Source organism: Hypanus sabinus, chromosome 11 (genome assembly GCF_030144855.1).
Source record: "Hypanus sabinus isolate sHypSab1 chromosome 11, sHypSab1.hap1, whole genome shotgun sequence".
In the NCBI taxonomy this organism is placed as follows: Eukaryota; Metazoa; Chordata; class Chondrichthyes; order Myliobatiformes; family Dasyatidae; genus Hypanus; species Hypanus sabinus.
In genome coordinates this window covers 67,172,810-67,192,620 of record NC_082716.1, presented here as the reverse complement: position 1 = coordinate 67,192,620, position 19,811 = coordinate 67,172,810, and the positions used below count along the sequence as shown (strand labels likewise).

The window sequence follows — 19,811 nt, the reverse complement described above, 5'->3', positions numbered from 1 at the left end:
ATATAGCATCTTTAACAAAGAAAAATCCTCAGTCAGAATCATAAGCAATAAAAAAAGGCGCTTCCACTCACTGACTCTGCACCAACTGTCAAATATCCATTTATACTAATCGGTATTTCTCCTCACATTCCCATCACCTGCGCCAGTCATGAACCCAAGTCTTTGGGATGTGGGAGGAAACTAGAGTGTCCTGAGGAAAATTTGGAGACCCCATATACACATGCACATGGCCCTTTAGCTCAGAATTAAACCTAGATTGCTGGAATTGAGGCAGCAGTTCCATTAGGTGCACCTCCGTGATGGCCCGAAGTATTTGAGCATTTCTTTGGTGCATTATTAAACAAACGTTGACCCAGAGCCTCATGGAATTAGGGCAGGTGACCAGAACAGCTAGATTTGAAAGTTCATCTCAAGAGTTTAGAAGGAATTGCAGAACTTGAGCCCTTGCCTGCTGAAGGTATAGACTCCAGTGATTGAGCAGTAAGAACAAAACTAGAGCAGGTGTTGCCAACCTAGGGTCAGTCCATGGACTCCTTGCTTAATGGTATTGGTCTATGGTGCAAAAAGGCTGGGAAGCCCTGAGTTAGAGGAACACATATGATAGAGTTGTATTGATGAGTAAGGCTGCTGAGCAATTGGAAAATCAAGGTGATTTCAAAATTAAGTTTGAATAGGTCAGTCAACACTGTGTAATAGTGATCAGAATGGCAAGAGTTGAGATAAAGGCTGCAACTTTTTAGGTGTCTTCCACTTTGTTGTGAATGGACTGGCTAGAAGGGTACCATTGGCCTGGATGAGTGTTGTACTGGCTAGCCAAACTGAGAAAAGGATGGATATCAGGAAATAGATGATCGTAGCAATGACCTAGTCTGAAGTTCATTTTTGGATTAACCAGAATACAAAGACTGCAAACAATCTTATTCCATTTGTCAGTTGCCTGGAAAATGGATGGAGTTGGTGGTGAAGGGATGTTTCTGACTGGAACATTAAGATAAATGACTTTGAGCTTTCCAGCATCCTGCTGTCAGTCCTGAATAGAATGGTTTTAATCCACATCACAAAAAGAGATGTGATCATACTCTTGAATCCAGATCAACATTTTCTACATTTATTTTTCAACTACAAATTGAGTGATTTTTTTTAAAACTTTGATTGCTTCCTTCGAGAATAATTTTGTTCATTGAATGTAGAACTCATAGTTGAATAGGTACTGGGATGCAGAGGATTTTGTTGGATTTAGTATTTTTCTCATCTAAACTTGGTTTGGGGTTATCCAAAATTCTGTTTCCTAATATACTGTACATTGTGTAACAAGATTGAGAGCTGGCCCTTGGCCCTGAGCTCTGTTCTTCAAGTTTAGATAGTTTATCGTCCCACGATGCAGTGAAATCACTTGATCATCAGCTACTCACCAATTGATTTCTCAACATCAATTACTCTCCTGCCCTCTCCCCACATCTACTGATTCCTTTATCAGATTCTAATTTTGTGAACATCTCCGATTCCTCAGTCTACCTTTGGAGGCTACTTTATAATCTCTAAACTCTGTGATTTGCTCCCTTAATCCCTCTGCATCTTTTAAAATGCTAATGCAGATTTTGGTAATTTGTCCTAGTTTCTCCATACTGACTTGATCATAATTTTCTCCGGTGAAATGCCTTCTGGTGTTTTGCGTTGTTGTAAATGCAAACTGCTATTTTGTGGCCTTGCAATATTGCCACCTGATTTAGTTTTTGAAAGTCATTGTGGCTGAAGTTTGGTCAAGTAGCTGAATTAAAGAAAAACAAAATAATAAACTGCAGATGCTGGAAATGTAAAATAAGAACAGAAAATGTTGGAAATACTCAACAGAACAAGCTGCACCTGTTGACAGAGAAACCAGTTTACATTTCAAGTTCAACCCTGAAATGTTAACTCTGTTTATAGTCCTACAGATGCAGGCTAATCTTGAGTATTGCCAGCTTTTTGTTTGATTATAATTGACTTAATAGGTGAGTCTTGGGGACTGACGTGTTTGAGATAGGGTAATTCCAGAAAGGATCCTGTTGATGTTGCTTATTTGTGGCAGTTGGTGTTCCTGAGCTCTGAATTGGAGTAAGGAGGAGATAAATCAGATCAATATGGTGGGATGTCTTTGAGAGCTGTTGGAAATTTGCACATTTTGATGATAGGTTGTGAAATTGAGCAGAGGCCTTGGGCAGTTTGCAGTTGTACTGCCATACCATTGGCCAACTTTTGAGGCAGTCTGTGAAAGTCCCTTTTCTGGTAGGCTTATTACAGACTGTAATTGCCCTATCAGCAAAATTCTTCTGTGCAGCAGCATGCGTAGAATCATGGAACCATTTGTGCCTTTAAAGAGTCAATAGCTCTACACAGATTTCATGAGAATAGGGCATCCCTCCTTGAAAGTTGCCATTAAACTTGTGTCACCAGCGTGTTAAACAGTCCAAGTCAGCTTTCGTTTTTTTTAAAAAAAGGGGAAATCATTCCCAAGATTTTTCTAATTATCTTAAGTCAGCGACCTCTGATTTTTGTTTTGCTTGCAATTAGAAATGTCTCTGTTTCCTGTACTAGTGTTTTGAATTTTGAAAACCAGTTTAATCTTCGCTTTAATTAGAACAATGCAGTTTTTTGGGCCTTATTTTGGTCAATTAACATCAAGATATTGATGTTCATGAATGAAATAAGGAGGAAAAAAATGAACTGATTTGTATTCTTAATTGCACCACCCTATTTAGATAATATTTGTTAAAAATTGTTTTCTTTTAACTTTAAAATATTAATTGAGTAATCTTTTGAACAGATTTTAGCTGTATTCTTTATCATGGCCCAATGATGGTCAAAGTAATGTTGCTTGTTGTGATGAGCATCGTGAATGAATCTCAGGAGAGGATTTTATAACAAACATGCTGTCAACTCACCAGAGAGCAAGTTTAATAGAGCCACATAATGGAAAAGGGAAAATGACATTCATCACAAAGCCAGCAGGCAGATGTGTTAATTATGCAAGCATAGGAAATATGTAAATTGCTATTAATCTCATTCGGGGTCAAAAATTCCACTAGTCCCAGACTGGGACCATCGGAAATTATTCTTCAAAGTCTGAGCTAATGGATGTGAAACCAGAGACAACATAATGCGTCCTGCAGTGTTCATATGAGATTAAAAACTTTGTACTATATCATGGATTGCTTTATCGCCATTCAGGGGTGTTTGCTCTTCAAAACTGTTTCAATCTCTGTAAAGCATTTTGAGAATCCAAAAAACCCCAATAAACATGAATGTAAATTCTATATTTTGCATTGTGTAAACTGGCCCAGATCCCGTTTAGGATCTCTACAACAAATGGCATGGCAACAGTTTAGTAAATTTAAACAGACTAATTTTTGGAAGGCATTGTATACATTCTAGTGTACATTAAATATTTAATATTCTCAAAAATTACAGGCAGATGTAAATTAGCAAATGTGAACTTGTTTGGTTTATTTTTGATGTCTCCTTCCCCCCCCCCCCAACCATATTTATGCTTTGGCATTAAATAAAACTTCAGTGTGGTCTTGAATGATGTAGGGGAGTCTCATGCAGTCTCTACTTTTAACTACTTAAATGTGCCTGCATCTTGCAGTGTAGGAAAATACCTGCCCTCCTAAGCAACACAAAGTCAGGCTGAATCTATGGAAGTGAATAAACAGTCAATGTCTCAGGCTGAAACCCTTCTTCTGGAAAGGAAAAGGGAAGGCACCAGAATAAAAAGATGGGGAAGGAGAAAGATGACCAGCCAGAAGTTGATAGGTGAAGCCAGGTGGGTGGGAGAGGAAGGAATTTGATAGGAGAGGAGAGTGGACCAAAGGAGAAAGGGAAGGGTAGGGGACTGGGGGAGATGAGAAGAAGTAAGAGGCCAGAGTGTGGAATGGAAGAAGAGGGGAGGATTTCTTTATTGGAAGGAGAAACTGTATTCCTACTCAGCCTTAGGATGCCTTTCTGAAAACTGTTCCCAGGGACAATGTGAGGCAAAAGGAGGGATCATAGATGGCTTTAAGATAATTTTTTTTCATGTGAATGCAGTCTCAATGAGTCACTGCATGGTAAATAAAAGGTGTACAACAAAGAATGCAGTTTCAGGTTCTCACCTTGGTAAGTGCTGTTCTCATACCAGTGTACAGCTTCAGCACTGGTAGCATTTTGGTAAGTTGCATATGAGTTTAGATCAAGGGTTCCCAACCATGGGCCAATACCATTAAGCAAGGGGTTCATGGACCCCAGGTTGGGATTCCTTGTTGGCAAGGTATTCAGTAGTAAAATACATTGATCATGTCCAGACTACACAGGCCTTTACTCTTCCTGTCCATTCTTCCCATTAGGTTTACAATACAACAATATATACAATTCCCATCATTGTAATGGGCACAGCGTAAATCATGGCATTGTATTTGCATTCTACTGCTGTACTGCTACTGGGTCTCGTTGAAGCATGAATAATTTGCAAAGGTGGTTCCCAGTGCTATTCCACGTACAACAGTTTTAAATGAAAATGCTTTTTAAAATGAGGATATCCTGATCTATAGTAGTTCCATTATCTATGAACACTTACTCAACTTGAGAGCTTTCCTACATAGAAACATAAAAAATTGACCTAGTACAGGTTCTCATTGCAGCAGTGGTTCTTGAGTGGTTGTCTTGTAAATTTAATCTTCATCTCCAGTCCAATTGGCACACCCATATCACAACCTTAGTGTATAGTCAAACCAAGGATATTTCAAATGTGATAGAAGTAACAACGCAATTGATGTTGCATTCATTTTGACTTGCTGTATGCACTGAATAGTGAAGGATTGATCTTCATTGAGTTATAACATCTCTGACACCAGGCATACAAGCTGAGCTGTTCCATTTATGGAGTGAGTAGATCCTTGGTTCTTAATTCTTGTTCCCCTGATTTGGCATCACCCATATTCCCTGTGGTATTGGCTGCTCAGTGTCACTTCACTTGCAAGGGCGTTCTTCATCTAAGTCCAGGTAATGAGAATTACTTGGTTGTTCAGCCAGTTGGAGGTATTTTGTCCTTTGGAGGTGCAGTTTTACATGAACATCACTTCAAAGGTTCAATTTAATGTCAGAGAAATGTATACAACATACATCCTGAAATGCTTTTTTTTAGCAAAACATACATGAAAACAGAGAAGTGCTCCAAAGAATGAATGAAAATTAAAAGTGAGAACCCCAAAGTCCCCCTCCCCAGCTACCCCCTCCTACACGTAAGCGGCAGCAAGGCAACGATATCCCCCTCCCCCAGCAAAAAGAAAGCATTACCGAACACAAGTGTGAGCTGCGCGATGGTAAAGACTATCGCATTTCATCTGGCATTCGGCAGCCTACAGGTTCTCTCCCTCCCTGGCGAGGGAGAAGGAGGTGTCCCCCATTTTCACAGCGAGCAGGAGACATAACAACAGCCTACAGGTTCTCTCCCTCCCTGGCGAGGGAGAGGGAGGTGTCCCCCATTTTCACAGCGAGCAGGAGACATAACAACAGCCTACAGGTTCTCTCCCTCCCTGGCGAGGGAGAAGGAGGTGTCCCCCATTTTCACAGCGAGCAGGAGACATAACAACAGCCTACAGGTTCTCTCCCTCCCTGGCGAGGGAGAGGGAGGTGTCCCCCATTTTCACAGCGAGCAGGAGACATAACAACAGCCTACAGGTTCTCTCCCTCCCTGGCGAGGGAGAGGGAGGTGTCCCCCATTTTCACAGCGAGCAGGAGACATAACAACAGCCTGCTGGTTTACGATGTTTAAAAACTCCGTTTTGGTTGCTTTTTTCGAGCTATGTGCCCAAAGATTATGAAGATTGCGGGTCTTTGGGCCCACAGCAAAAGATTTTACAGTCTCCCTGTCGACACACGAGTCTCCTACCATGACACTGGCCCTCGATCTGCCCATCTCCAGAGCCCCGAGATCTTAGGCTTCTGAATTTGAGTCAGACTGTCAGGCTGAACCCTTGGCGTACCGAACATCTGCCGGTCCTGAAACCACGAGAACGGGTCCCTTTCCCGCAAAGAACCGAAGACTGTGTGTAACTCCAGGTCAGGGCCTTCAAAAGAACCCTGAAAGAGAAAAATAGAGATATTAAAGATGGAAATAGCTGTTTCTGAAGATGCAAGCAAAGGAGTCGCCGTTTAGTGCCATCTTAACTCCGCCTCCAATCTTTAGGTAACTTCCTGTATGTAATATGTTTTTTACATCATTTCTTGCTTGGATTAATTTGGATTTCAATTTGTAGCACACGGTGGAAAGACATCCATCTCTACACACTATTTACCTTGAAATATCAATATCTTTTCACAAGTAAGATCTCAGGTGATATTTGAAAAGGTGTTTAACTCATCACATAGCTTTGTATGTACACATTACAAACACGCTGAATGCTGTACACAACAATGTCATCCTCTAACCTGAGCAATGTCGATCACCAAGACTTAGAAATGAAGTCAGAATGTAGCGCACCGACTGTGTCAACACGATGCTCCAATGAATCAGCAGCTTGAGTGCACAGCAGAGCCAACGCAGCAAGAATTGGAGCGAGTGGCTTCTGCTAAACAAGAAGTTGAGATGCAAACAGAGAAAGCTTGCATAGATGTAGAGAGAATGAGTGTAGAGGCTACGTTAAATGTACTCGGGGAAGACAGCAAGGCTGAGGCTGCCCCAGCAGAGGTCCAGGTGTATGATGCAGCAGCTGACTTAGACAATGGTGAGTCTGTAAATAGAATAATTTATGGTTTGCAGTCACAAGAACCGATGCATCCAAAGAATACGTCCAAATGTATCTTGGCTGTGAAAAAGAAATTGGTCCAGCTGTCAACACCATGCAGCCAACGTGCCTTTTGCATAGTCCCGGTATTGACTATCAAAGTCTACAGCAGTAAAGATCTGCAATATCCCCTTCTGCAGTTTCATCACAGCAAAAAACCTCTGTCAAGAGATGCGAGTCATACCAACTCCATCTGCACAGACATGGACAGATTGAGCTACCATCTATCCCAGGACATACATTTGGCAAACCAGTCTCCACAATGCTTTCAATCAAGAGCCGTAGGTGCATTAAATTTCGCTTGGTGTCTGTAACCTAGTCACAGCAGGACTAAAGTGTTCAGCAACCAGTCAACCCGTTATCTGTCCTGGAACTCAAAGCTTTTGCAATGCCATGGTGAAGAGCTAGACCTTCTCTGTAAGTGGCTTGATGTCACTGCAACATGCAAGAAGGGTTAGGGTGGTGAACATTAATAATCCAACTGTGGCTTTACAAATGCTGTGGCAGAGGTGGACAAATTTTATGGCTCTCCAGAGGCAGTCGAAGGATCTCTCTAATTTTCCAAAGTGCTCTCACAAAGAATAGCAGAAGCTACTGGAGCTTGCAGATCTGTTGTCAGAACAAGACAAGGGTTACCTACTGGACTGAGTTACTTAGACATGGCAAGAGGAAGAAACACTGCAGTGCAGAGACTACCAAGCAACGTGCAAGAAAAGTGGATAACTAAACAAAGCATCATGCCCATTATCTGTCATCTTTCATTCTTTGTGGAATCCGTCTCCTGCCACACAGAAATGCAAAATGACCGTAGTTTTATGTTCTCAACTTCAGGTAAAGCATGGGAAACAAGAATACCTACAACAGTCAACAAAACTTAAGTTGAAAACTCTGTTGTGAACCTCAGTAGACAATGCCCTGTCCACCAGAAACCAACCCCCTTTAAGAAATGCAGAGATTTCAGCAAGAAACCACTTGCAGACTGGAAGGAGTACTCAATATGTTTCAGTTGTTGTGCTTCAACAGAGCACTAAGCAAAACACCATAAAGCTATCATACACTGCACTGAGTGCAACAGTGACCAGCACTCATCAGCATTTCATTCAGGGGCAGCACTTAAGGCTACCACTGGTTCCAGCATACCTGCAGCAGAGCGTGGAGGGGAGCCAACTGAGCCAATGGATTTATTGTGGAGTCAATAGGAGGAGAGGTCTGCTTACTCTTACCGACCCTCATTGAGTGCGGCCATGCTCCCAACAACAGGGAAAACATTCCAATTCCTGAAGCTGCACAGGGTTATTCCATTTAAGGACGTAGCTGGCTAGATCCCTCACTGATTCTTCTGCTGAGGTTCTCCTGATGCTTGGCAGAGACACCATCTGTGCACATGATCAGCACAGTGGTCAGCTCAGCGCACCTTATGCCCAGTGACTGGACCTGGGTTGGATCACAGTGGGTGAAGTCTACCAATTAGGCGTGCATTAGCCCACTGTCAGTACATTTAAGACTAATATCCTGGAGAACGGGCACCCAAGTCATTTCAGACTCTGAGAGTAGAATCTATATGAAAGAGAAGATTGTAAGCGAGCAAACCAAGCACCCTGACGTACTTCTGCTCAGCCAGATTTAGGCAAGCTGGTTTTCTCTCACTCAGATGATTATATGCTGGCGTATTCCATTGAAGATGAAGTCTTCCTTTGAACTATGAAGAGTTCAGCAAAGACAAGTCAAACAGTTGGGTATCTTCCTTTCCTTGCTGCTCTCCAAGACAGCTCCTACAGACAACAGGGAGCAGGTTCTCAGTTGACTGGTGTCCCCCTGTCACCATTACGCTGATTTTAGCACCTCCATCAGATCCCAAAAAGGAAGACTGGTATTTGCCCAACTTTCACCCCCAGAATCCTGCACAAATACGAATTATTTGATTCAAGTGCACAGTTCAAGGATGTATCACTGAGCAATGTGTTCTTGCAGGATCTAGACCTCAATAACAGACTGCTTGGGGTTGTCATGTGCCTCAGAGCAGAGTCTGTCACAGTGATGGTAGATTTGGAACAAATGTTCCATTGCTTCCTCATGAGAGAGGGTCATCAAGGCTACCTCAGATTCTTGTGGTTTTGGGGCCACCAACTGGACATCGAGATTCTGGAGTACCATCAGAGAGTTCATGTATTTGGTAACTGTTGCTCCCTTGCCAGCTCTGGTAATCAATGGCTTTAAGAGGACAGCTATCAAGGGAGAGCAGGAATTTGGGACAGAAGCACAGAGGTATCTGAAGGCAACAGACACTGCTGGACCTAGTGAAGTTGAATTCATCCTGGGCAAGGCAAAGTGTACCTCAGAAGTAATTCAGACAATTGTCATTCTGAGTAAGCACCATGTCTAATGTCTGCCCATTAGACATACCACCATGAACAACATTTTCGAAGTGAGAACAGTTAAAGACTGTAGTAAGACTGTTTTCAAGGCTAGCTTCTGAGACTATCCTTCTTTTACCAAAGACTTAATGAGTCAACATTTGCCTTTTAGTTTCAGTAATTAATTTGACATCCGATGGGGGAGTGTTTTGGGCTCTGGAGGTGCAGTTCGTTTTCTGTGCGGTTTGTTTAGCATGAACATCACTTCCTGCATGTGAGTGTTTTTGGTATCATTTCCTGCACATGTTAATTTGGATTTCAGCTTGAAGCACACGGTAGAAAGACATCCATCTGCATGCACTCTTTATGTACCTTTGAAACAGCAATATCCTTTCACCAGTAAGAAAGATCGCATTAAAAAAACCCTAAAGAAAGCTTCTGGCTCAGGTGATTTTTGATTCACTGCATAGCTTTGTATACACTTAATGCACTGCAAAGGCAGTAGAGGGGTCTTTGCAGACAATTTAGTTCACAGCTAATACGTTTGGCATATAGGTACAAACACATTCCAACAGCTCAGCTCTGTGTCTTAGTGTTCAGAACTGAAAATCCAAGCTGATTTCCTCCTTCCCTGAACTGCGCTCTCCCGCCGGAAACCGTTCAGGCAAAGTAAACATTGATTCCAGCTAAGTTTTTGCTCTCTCTATTTCAAATGATCTTGCTCCTTGTTTTTATTTAACAAACTTGAAAGGTAGGTGCAATTTTTCTTGCTTCTTTTCTGAAAGATGGTTCTTTATGAATTAAAGAATGGCCTAATGTTCAAGGTATAGTTTTTTCCAGTAATTCATGGCTGATCTGCTTGAGTTCTATCTTAAATTGGAAACTTCTGGGCTACGGCCATCAGGTTTTCTTTTCTACAGAAACTAGCCATGTAGAGTTTGAACCACCACTGTTGAAATGGAAAGTTGCTCATAAATCAGTGTCCACTGTTGTGTTTGCTATGCATCAGCAGTTAGCCTGCAGCTTGAGGAACAACAAAGCAGAACGTCTTGTGTGTCACCACTGCCCCCTAATGTTTCGTAACATTGTGAAGAAGTGAACAACTTTGTACTGGATTTTGCACCAACATGAGTTCAGGTGGAAATTTTGAACAACTTTTGCAGGAAATGTTGGATAGACAGTTGTATACACATCACATTGAAGAAACAGTCAGTGTAGCTAACCTGACTGTTTGGTTATCAACTTCAAAGGATTTACTATTCCACTGTCCCACACACGCTTACAATTTTTACTAATTGTGTACGTGTGTGTTTGTATGTATACATTTATATTTGTATATATGTATGTATATTTTTCTTTGCAGTCACAGTAAAACTAAAATAGTATCAGATAGATCAGGATACTCTGGATGTTGGTATTGATACAGTGGTCCTCATGTTGTAACTGGTTGAGCAGAATTTTTGCAGATGTTTATGCAGCAATTGTAGTTCAAAATTAAAAGGAAAACTTTCAAATGTAATCTTGCACTGCTTCATTTCTATCTGAATGCTTTAAATCCCTTCAATTTTTTAAAGTAGCAGTTTAACTTAAAAGGTTAAGAGGTAACACAATTTAAAAATGTGTCTGAAAGATGATCAGGCTGTTTTTGACGACACCAGCATAATACTCTGTATGCTTTGAGGCATCTTTCCCTAACAGTAGACACTTTTTTTTTAGCCCTCTATTTCATAAAGGAGCAGAAATGTTAAAATTGGATTAGTATCTCAAATGCTAAGTGTACATTGTGTTGTCTGTTGGGTATTCTGTAGAGGGCAATGTCTGCATTGTACTTGGTAATTTGCTTGCAGGGCTGTATGTAATGTGCTGTATGTTGGATTCAGTGTGTATTGTGTTATAGTTCAAAATTAGATCAACTGATCTTAAAAGATTGCAATCACACTATATCCCCATTCTTGATTAACTCTAAATATAGATCTAACTGTCCAGCCACTTTCTCTTTTCTCACCAACTTTCTGTACACTCTTCCATCCTCCCAGCCCTCTTCCACTGCCGCCAATCACCATCTCATATTCCAAACTGTGGTTTAATTGAATGTATAAAATCATTATGATTTTAAAGCAACAGATTGGGCTCATTTTATGTTCTCAGAACATTCCTATAATGTAAAAATCAAATTGGATTCCTTCTTGAAATCTGCTTGTCTGGTGTGCATCCTGTTTCTTCAATGCTGTCAGAATATTGAGGTGTAGTGTGCCGTCTTTTCCATACACCCTCCCGAGGGAGGCTGGGAGGAAGTGGACAGCCAGGGTTTTAAAATGCTTTTGTTATGCAGACAGCCAGGCCCTCCGACCCCCACAGACAGAGCTGGCATGAGAATGTGATGTTGGCTGAAGTGTTTACATTGATGCTGCATCTGCCGCCACATTATCCAGAAAGTATCTGTCAGAAACATTAGTGCAAGAAGTTGCAATTGCTGCAAGGATTTGATTCATATCTTAATAAACTTTACTGCTAGTTGGGAGGTTTCGTGAAGTTTTGGATTTCCTGGGCGTTCCTTTTTATGTCTAAAGCGTTTTCTTTATTGCTCAAGGCAGTAGTAGTATGGTTACTCCCACAAAAAAAATCATCTTTTTTTGACCTTCTGTTCAGTTAACCCTTAAGTGAGTTTTTAAACTGGGAGAATGCCTTTTGGTTAAGGGAGAAATATACACATAAGAGTTTTGTAGAATGTTAAGTGATGTAAATTCCACAAAATCAGAATTCCTAGTTGAATACTCATTCCATCAGTCCAGATTTAATGGAATGAGTAATTCTAACTAGTAAAATAAGAGTTTTAAAATATTTTGTCTTCCTAATTTTGTTAACTCCCACTCTATGGTAAGGCCATTCTCAGTTTTCTAGTAATTTTTTCAAGTTCTCTTCCATTGATGAGGCTCCTTCATTTAAAAAGAACTGCCCAAGTGAATAAATGCACTGTCTCTTGTGTTGCTGAGGCAAATAGATCAAAAAAGTGGCAGGTTCTGTCCCAACTCTGCTCACTTGTCTGTAGCTGGATGGGAATGTGGGGAGGCATTTGGGGGGGGGGGGGTGTAATTAGGCTTTGACACAAGACCATCTGAGAAGATTGGACAAGGTAGAGCTGAGTTTTGATTCTTTAGTTTATGAGGCATCATATTGAAACTTGATGGAATTGTATCCCAGGAGAAGTTTATACCTTCAGGAAGGGAGGAGGAAATTGCCTCCTTTGGGTAGTTACTTATCAATATTCCTGACTGATGCAGTTTAAGGGAGTGCAGTTTTAATTTGATTGTCATGGGTCATGGAAACCTGTAGCTGTGATTACTCTTCCCTTGGCTTCTGAGTTCCACTATTAACCAACATTTAAATCTGAAATTTTATACCTAATTTGAAATTGTTAAAAGTGACATAGTGTTAATTTTTGTTGTTGTTGCAGAGCTGAAGGAAACTGATTGGTTAATGGACAAGTTGGGGGAGGAGTTTCTGCATGTAAGGCCCTCCTCCTAGTTCCCCTCCCCTTCCCCTCCATGTCTTGAATTTTTTTTGTCCCCTTTGCAATGTTTAATGCAAAACCTGAATCCTAGAATTCAATAACACGTAGAATTGGTGATGATTACAGGGACTTACAGAAAAGCTTCTTGTAAATCTAGAAATGGAAGTGGTTGGCTCAGTATCAACCTAATTGGTTCAAAAGCTTTATTTACTGTGTTTTGCCATGAATCTTTTAATGAAATGATGAGATGTAAATTCTGTAGTGTGTTCCGTTCTCACCAACACAAAAGAACTACAGGTGCAAATGCATTCCGGCTTCATTAACTTCCACTCCCTTTTAATTTGCGTAATTTCATTTCTCTCTTGCTCATTGCTGTTAATTAGGGCACCCTCTAATCAGTACTATTTATCACAGTGGTACTCATGTTTGGTAAAGCTGCTTTGCAGAATTGCTAAATGACTAATTAATGTCTGTTAATTAAGAAAATTGCTCGTGGTAACAAACTACATTGTCGCTGGCAGCAGCCGAGAGACTAACACTTGTTGAAAGCACAAACATGGCGGGTCTGCAACAGCTGTTATGCTCTTTTTTTAATATTAAAAAAATCTTTTTAAATGGCTCTACAATTCTCCGAGCCTCCTGCAACTTGATGCACTGACGCTGTAACTCCCCTCCTTTGCTCTCTAACCTCTCGCAGGGACCCCCAGGTTCTCAACCCTCGCCACATACACAGCCGCCTCCTCACAATCCTAACAACATGATGGGACCCCACAATCAGGTAATGAGCTGATGCAGTTGCTTGGGTTCTTCACTTCAAAGGGAGCAAGAAATTTCTACATTTGACTAACGATTTGCCTTTGCTTGCTGTTCTTTTATGTACAAAATTCCTGATCAGGTTGTCCCCAGCAGTGAAGCTTCCGTTCAGGGCTCTTCTAAATTTGCTGAGTTTGGTTTAGGCTTCTGCTGGCCCACAGTACACAAATGCATAATGAAATCATTTTTTGTTCCCTTCTCTTCACGTCCTTCTGGCCTCTCCCAAAATTAGGTTGTGGTATGCCTACCCTTGAGGGATGTGGTTAGACTTCAGAGGCGACCCTTGTCAGTGAATGCAAGGTGACTCTTTGCACTTGGAGGCCATCACAGCCCAGTCCTGTCCTGCCATCCACACAGACACGTGCACATTTTCCCTCAAGAATCAATGGACGATGAATAGAAGTAGGAACTCTAGTTGGTTATTGTTTTCTTGCCCCATTTCTTTAGATCACCCACCTGTCCTAAACTACCAACTGTCCCTCGGCGTTCACCTTCTGGGTCCAGAAGCATGAGGTTAATAACATATTGAGCTTTGCCAAATTTTCTCAAATCAGGGCATCGAACTGGAACTGAACCTTGGACTCCTTTGTTCACCTGGTTCGATTCCAACCCATATAGTGCATGTATCAGGTGGGGTGAGACCCTTGTCTTAAACTTCATGTCTTAAATTCATTTGGCATACTAGCATTTTTTGAAACGTGTGCAACTTCAGATGGCAGGACTAATTAGTTTTTTATTTGGAAACTTTGTAGGGTGGTGTGGTGGCTTGATTTTTCAAAAGTATTTACATGATCCTTTGGGATTAAGAAGGTTCACTCATGGGATAACCAGATTAGCTATTACATATTTCCTTCCATGATTGTAAATACTTCTAAATGTACTTGACTATGTGCATAGTTCACTGCCCTGATACTGGGTCTGTGAGCATTTTCATTTCTTTGAGTCCATGGTTTAAAACTGAATGTGTTGATGTTTATTGATGAGTTATGTTATTGGTGATTTTTTTTTGTATTTACATGTCCGTGTGTCTCTGTATTAAATGTGCAGTATTTTGTTGCATGATTGTTTACCATGTTATTTGCGGTGTTGAGGAATCCCCTCAAAATGTTGCTGAGTCATTGATTTCTTGGATATAGTGAGCTCACTGTCTACAAATGTGTTCATTTTACTGTGTTTAGACACAAGGCAGTTGAGAAAACATTTCCAAACAAATGATACTCCCAGCAACTTTTTATTGTACACTACTCCACAGTTTGTTTAATTAAGGTTTAATTAAGGTTCCTATTTAATATCATATTGAAAATCTAAAATAACTTGGCTTTATATTTTAATATTCAGCTGATATTCAGCCTCCAGCTGAATATCTATTACATTCCTCACTCAATCCACATTTCATTTGACTGGTGCTGCTCCACAAAAACCAGGCAGAAGGATTTTCTTTAGATTTTTCTTCCCTTCCAGTACAATGGTGTTTTTTTCAAAAAAAAAGAATAGCAAATACTCCTGTAAATCTTAGTCTTGCATAAGTTTTACCTGGTATATGGATGCCTCAAATGTTTCAGTGGGAGCTTGGAACTTTCTGTAATTATTTTCAAAAACTTCCAAATTTCCAGCATCCAGTTTTTGCATAAATTTGCCATGGCTTTGTTTGTTGGGAGGAAATAGTTTTGCTTAGGTAAAATGTAAGACTGCTTATGTCCACTTCAGTTTGTTCACAAAGTGAAACACATTCTTTGTAACTGAATAAAAATTTAGTTGCATTTGATCTGTTTTTCTTTGCAACCTTTAGAGTCTGTTATCCTTTAAAGTTTAGCTGTAAAAGAGCAGCACCGCTGTGAGGAGAAACATTGGCTGTGAACATATTCCTTACTTAGCACCGAATCGGTGCATGACCCTATAATATTTCACGCTCCACGGTAAAATGGGATATATTGCTTAATTGTTCCAGACAGATTGTTATGTTGTGAAGGAAATTGATTCAGCTTTAAAGCTATAAAGACTTTTCTCTGAAGGGTCAGGGAAGTTGAGTTGTAATATGCAGTATTCAGTTTCTATTAAACTTTCTTTTGTATAGTGTTGTTCATTGAGATATTTGGAAAGAAATTGTTTTTAAAAGCATAGTATGATGTTTGAATAGTGAATTACAATTTCCTTTGTCACCTCCAAGTCCTCATTTTTATCCAGATGCAGTAATCAAGAAATGGCTATGGCAAGTGATTTATTGCCACAAGTGAAATCACTCAGAAACCACTGTTTTCAATTCCACCTGAACCTTGCATGGATTGTAAATTGTACTGAGCTCACTGAGAGTGCAGGAATTCATAGGGGTGGTTAATTTACTGTTTCACACGTCACCAAATCACTTGCTTTGGCTATGGTAATTTTTCAAATTGTTGCATGAATCTGCAGTTTTCTTTTCACTTGTATAAAAATGTTTTAATTGAGCGAAATTAAGACTGTTACTTTAGCAGATTGTAGACTTAACCAATTCTATGTGATTGCAGCCTTTTATGTCACCGCGATACGCAGGAGGTCCAAGGCCCCCCATCAGAATGGGAAGCCAGGTACTGTACCCACTGTGCTTCTATCACAAGGCCACAGTAAGTGGTCCCATCCTGTACCAGTTTGGCTGAGGTGATTTTAATATCGTCAGTAGTACACGAACAGATTACAGTATTCAGCCCGTAAAGCCTATTTTGGCATTCGGTGTGGTGGTGGCTGATCGCAACTGCAACCCTCTCCTTGGTTTCTCCTTTATAGCCTTGACTGGCTAAACTTTCATCTTTTGTAGATTCAAAATTATTAATTGATGTAGCATTTTGTTTTTGTGTGAGACCTTTCTATGTTTCTCTCACAGTCTGCTGCAGTTTCTTGCATGAAGAATGACTTCACACAATGTTTTAAATTCTGTTCCTTGTCCTCTAGTTTTCCCACTAGTGGGATAAGTTTCTGTGTATCCATCCTGCCAAAGTAAAGGCATTCAGTCAGATCATCCCTTACCCTATCTTCCAGGGAAGCCTAGCTAAATTTAAATAATCTCTCTTCTAAATCTAAATAATCTTTAGTTCCCTGATAACATTCCTATAAATCTGTACTGTCTTTCTAATGTGGGCTACCCAAGACTTTGATTTGCTGTAGCAAGATTTCCCTCCCACCCTTATATTCTGGTCTTTCAAGGCCAACTTTCCTTTGGCTATTTCCATTCTTCTGGTCCCTGATCACTACAGTTAAGTGCACTTGTATATATGGATCTTTGGAGTCACCACTGGTTCTAGCATATCAAAATTTAAAATGTACATATTTAGTTTTACTGTTCTATTGGTTTACCACATCCACTGCTGATCCATCTCGTGAGTGATGTTGTCCTGTTGTTGAGTTTTGTTTTCCTGTACAAATAAGCTCAGTTGGTTCGAATGTCAGATCAATGATGACGTGGAGCTTGTCTTTGCCTACACTCTTGCATGAGGTTGGCTCAAGTGTTAATGGTTTTACTGAGAAAATTTGCTTACAGAATACATGTACACATGTGGCATCTAATTTCTGCAGCACCCTGGCATTTGGGAAAACCTGGTTTTGGAGGTGGCTCTTTTTCAGCCCTTGTGAAGAGTACCTATTTTGTTGGGACATGAAATAACTATTAGAATATATTTGTTTCAACAATTTGTCTTGGAAACCATCGAAATGATCATGGTCCTGGGAATGAAATACGTTGTGTTTTGTTTCTACCAGTTATCTGAGTGTCTTCATTCTTCATTTATCTGTTTCCAGTTCTCAAAGCACCCTTCTTCACCACCACCTCCGCTGCATTAACTATCATTTATATTTATGTAGCTAGTACTGAAACCCCATCAGGTTTCCACATTGTCCAGTGATTTTTGGATGTGAACAATAATCAGGAGTGGGAAATCTCACCCACTGCTTTCACTCTGCTTGCTCATTTTCTGTGGCACATCGAGAACAATTTAAGACATGTAACTCCACCAGCTCGGCAGTCACCATTAGTACATTAACATGCTAGGTTGTTACCATTTCATTTCCCTTTTCCTCCTCCTGATCTCCCCCTTTTCCCCTAGCACCATAGGAAAAGTCAGGAATGAATGTTTCCCTGTAACTAAAAGGTCTGATTTTGTGTAACCCAAATCTTGACAAATTAATTTTAGATTAGTTGTTCAGCTGAACCATTGCTGGATTACCCTTTTAAAGACAACTCTAAAAGCGTAAAGATGTCACTTTTCTCTTCATGCAGAGGTCTTCTAAATATGACCGTTCAGCTTTTCCAAAACATGAGCCTGGTCTTTGCAGTGCATTCCTGTTCCCCACGCCCAGTGGCATGATAATAAACTAATTCCATTTGACCCTGAACTCGTATGTTCTTTCTTCTGAGTGTCAGCTGCAGCTTCCTGTGCAGAGACGCTGCATTCTTTCTGGGAAAGATTAAATAACTTGTGCTATTAAGAACCCACCCTTCCTTCCTAAAATTTTTCTGATGCCATCAGAATTTTTCCTCCTGAATGATATAGAAAGACTACCATGAAATAGAAGGTTTTTTTTCTGGTCCATTCGGATTACAGCAGCAGTCCTAGCTCATTAGATCTTCAGCATTAATGTCCTCAGTGTTTTATCTGAGAACTGTCTGGACTGCTCTACCTTGTAGTACTGCGGACTGGTGGAATACAATATTGAAATTCTGTGTTTCTTTTCAAGATGGCTCAAATTAATTATTGCAGTTAGAGTGAAATGAACAGCCATAAAGACAGATAAGTTATTGTTCCAGTTTAGTTTAGGTAAGCCTTTCTCCTCGTAAAGAAGCTGGAAAAATCTATGCAACTTTTAAAAATCTTTGCTGGAGTGCAAGGAAAAGGCTTTAATATTCAATCTGCCCTACCATCCACAGCGAGTCAGGTGATGAATGGCTGAGCAGCAATTCTGCTTATGCCATTGGTGAAGATGAAGTGAGCCTTTAGTCACTCCAAGCTGCTGAACTTGGGGTGCAGTCTTTGTATTCTGCTGAATCCATTGTACTGGACGGACCCTAACCTCAGCGTGTTCTGGGTCTTCTGCATAGGAATGTTGAGCTAATTGGCTGGATCATGTTCAGCACTTAATAATAGTATTTCTTCCCCCACCCCCTATATGTTGGGCTTCCTAGTTTGAGCGGTGTAGCAGTTTTCTAAGTGTTATTGGTAAAGTTTGCTGAGCCAGAATTATTGAGTTCTTGATTCTATTGCAACACTTTATTTGCTGTCACAGTAATTGTCTAATCACATTTTCTAACCTGTGATCTAACATTTTTGTTAGACTATGATTGATAGGAATCAGTTATTGGGAATTTTTAAGCATTGTGTTGCATAGAAACAGCCCCTTCAGCCTACTGTGTCTATACTAACCACCTTGCCCAATTATCCTAATCCTGTTTGTACTAATTCCATTTCTCCCTCGGCTCATTCAGGTACCTGTCAAGGTGCCTCTTAAATATTGTTACTGTTCTGCCACCTCTGGCAGCTCATTCCAGATATCAACTACTGACTGTAGGGAAAATATTCCTCAGATCCCCTTTAAACTTCTCTCACCTTAAGCCTATGCCCTCTAGTTTTAAACATCTCTACAGTGGGAAACAGACACTGGTTATTTACACTTACCATAATTTAGTATACCTCTGTCATGTTGCCTCTTTCAGTCAAGGGAAAGAAATAACCAACCCATCTGCACTGTCCTAATATCTCGAGCTTTCCAATCCAAGCAGTGTTCTCTTCAATCTTCCTTGCATCCTCTCTAACTTAATCATGTCCTGACCATGTGGCAACCAGGGCTACACACAATTCCCCCATACGACCTAACCAGTGTTGTATACAGATAGAACATGGTGTCCTAACTCTTACAGTCAGTGCCTTGGTCAATGAAAATAACCACCAAACATGTACTTGGATCCTATCTCTCTGTTTGCCAACATTTGCCATTCATTGTCTATGTCCTGCCTGGTTTAACTTTCCAAAATACATCAGTTTGCATTAATTGAGTTAAATTACTTCTGCCATTCCTTCGCCCATTTTCCCATCTGGTCCAAATCCTGCCACAACTTCAGACAACTTTCTTCATTGTTCACTATAGCACCAACCTGCAAATTCACTAATCATGCCACCCACATTCTCTTCCAACTGCATTGCAAACCACAGGGGGTCGCTGATCACAGGCCTCCAGTCTGATAAACAGCCCTCCACAATGAGCTTCTAACTGTTACCATCAAGTCAGTTTTGTGTCCAATTGACTAGCTCACCCGAGGTCTTGTCTGTTCTAACCTTTTGAACTAGCCTGCTGTGCAGGACTTTGTTGAAA

General features: G+C 40.6%; 1 protein-coding gene across 4 annotated transcripts in view; it reads left to right on the top strand.

Moving 5' to 3' along the window:
• Window positions 1-19,811, top strand: part of LOC132402069 (single-stranded DNA-binding protein 3) — a 165,277-nt gene that overhangs the window by 122,642 nt on the left and 22,824 nt on the right. For 2 of the 4 annotated variants that reach the window (XM_059984610.1, XM_059984611.1), the window contains exons 6-7: window positions 13,363-13,443; window positions 15,983-16,042. In XM_059984610.1, coding sequence (XP_059840593.1) covers window positions 13,363-13,443; window positions 15,983-16,042 — 141 coding nt within the window. The remainder of the gene's footprint in view (window positions 1-13,362; window positions 13,444-15,982; window positions 16,043-19,811) is intronic. The other 2 variants (XM_059984613.1, XM_059984612.1) reach the window with 1 other exon arrangement.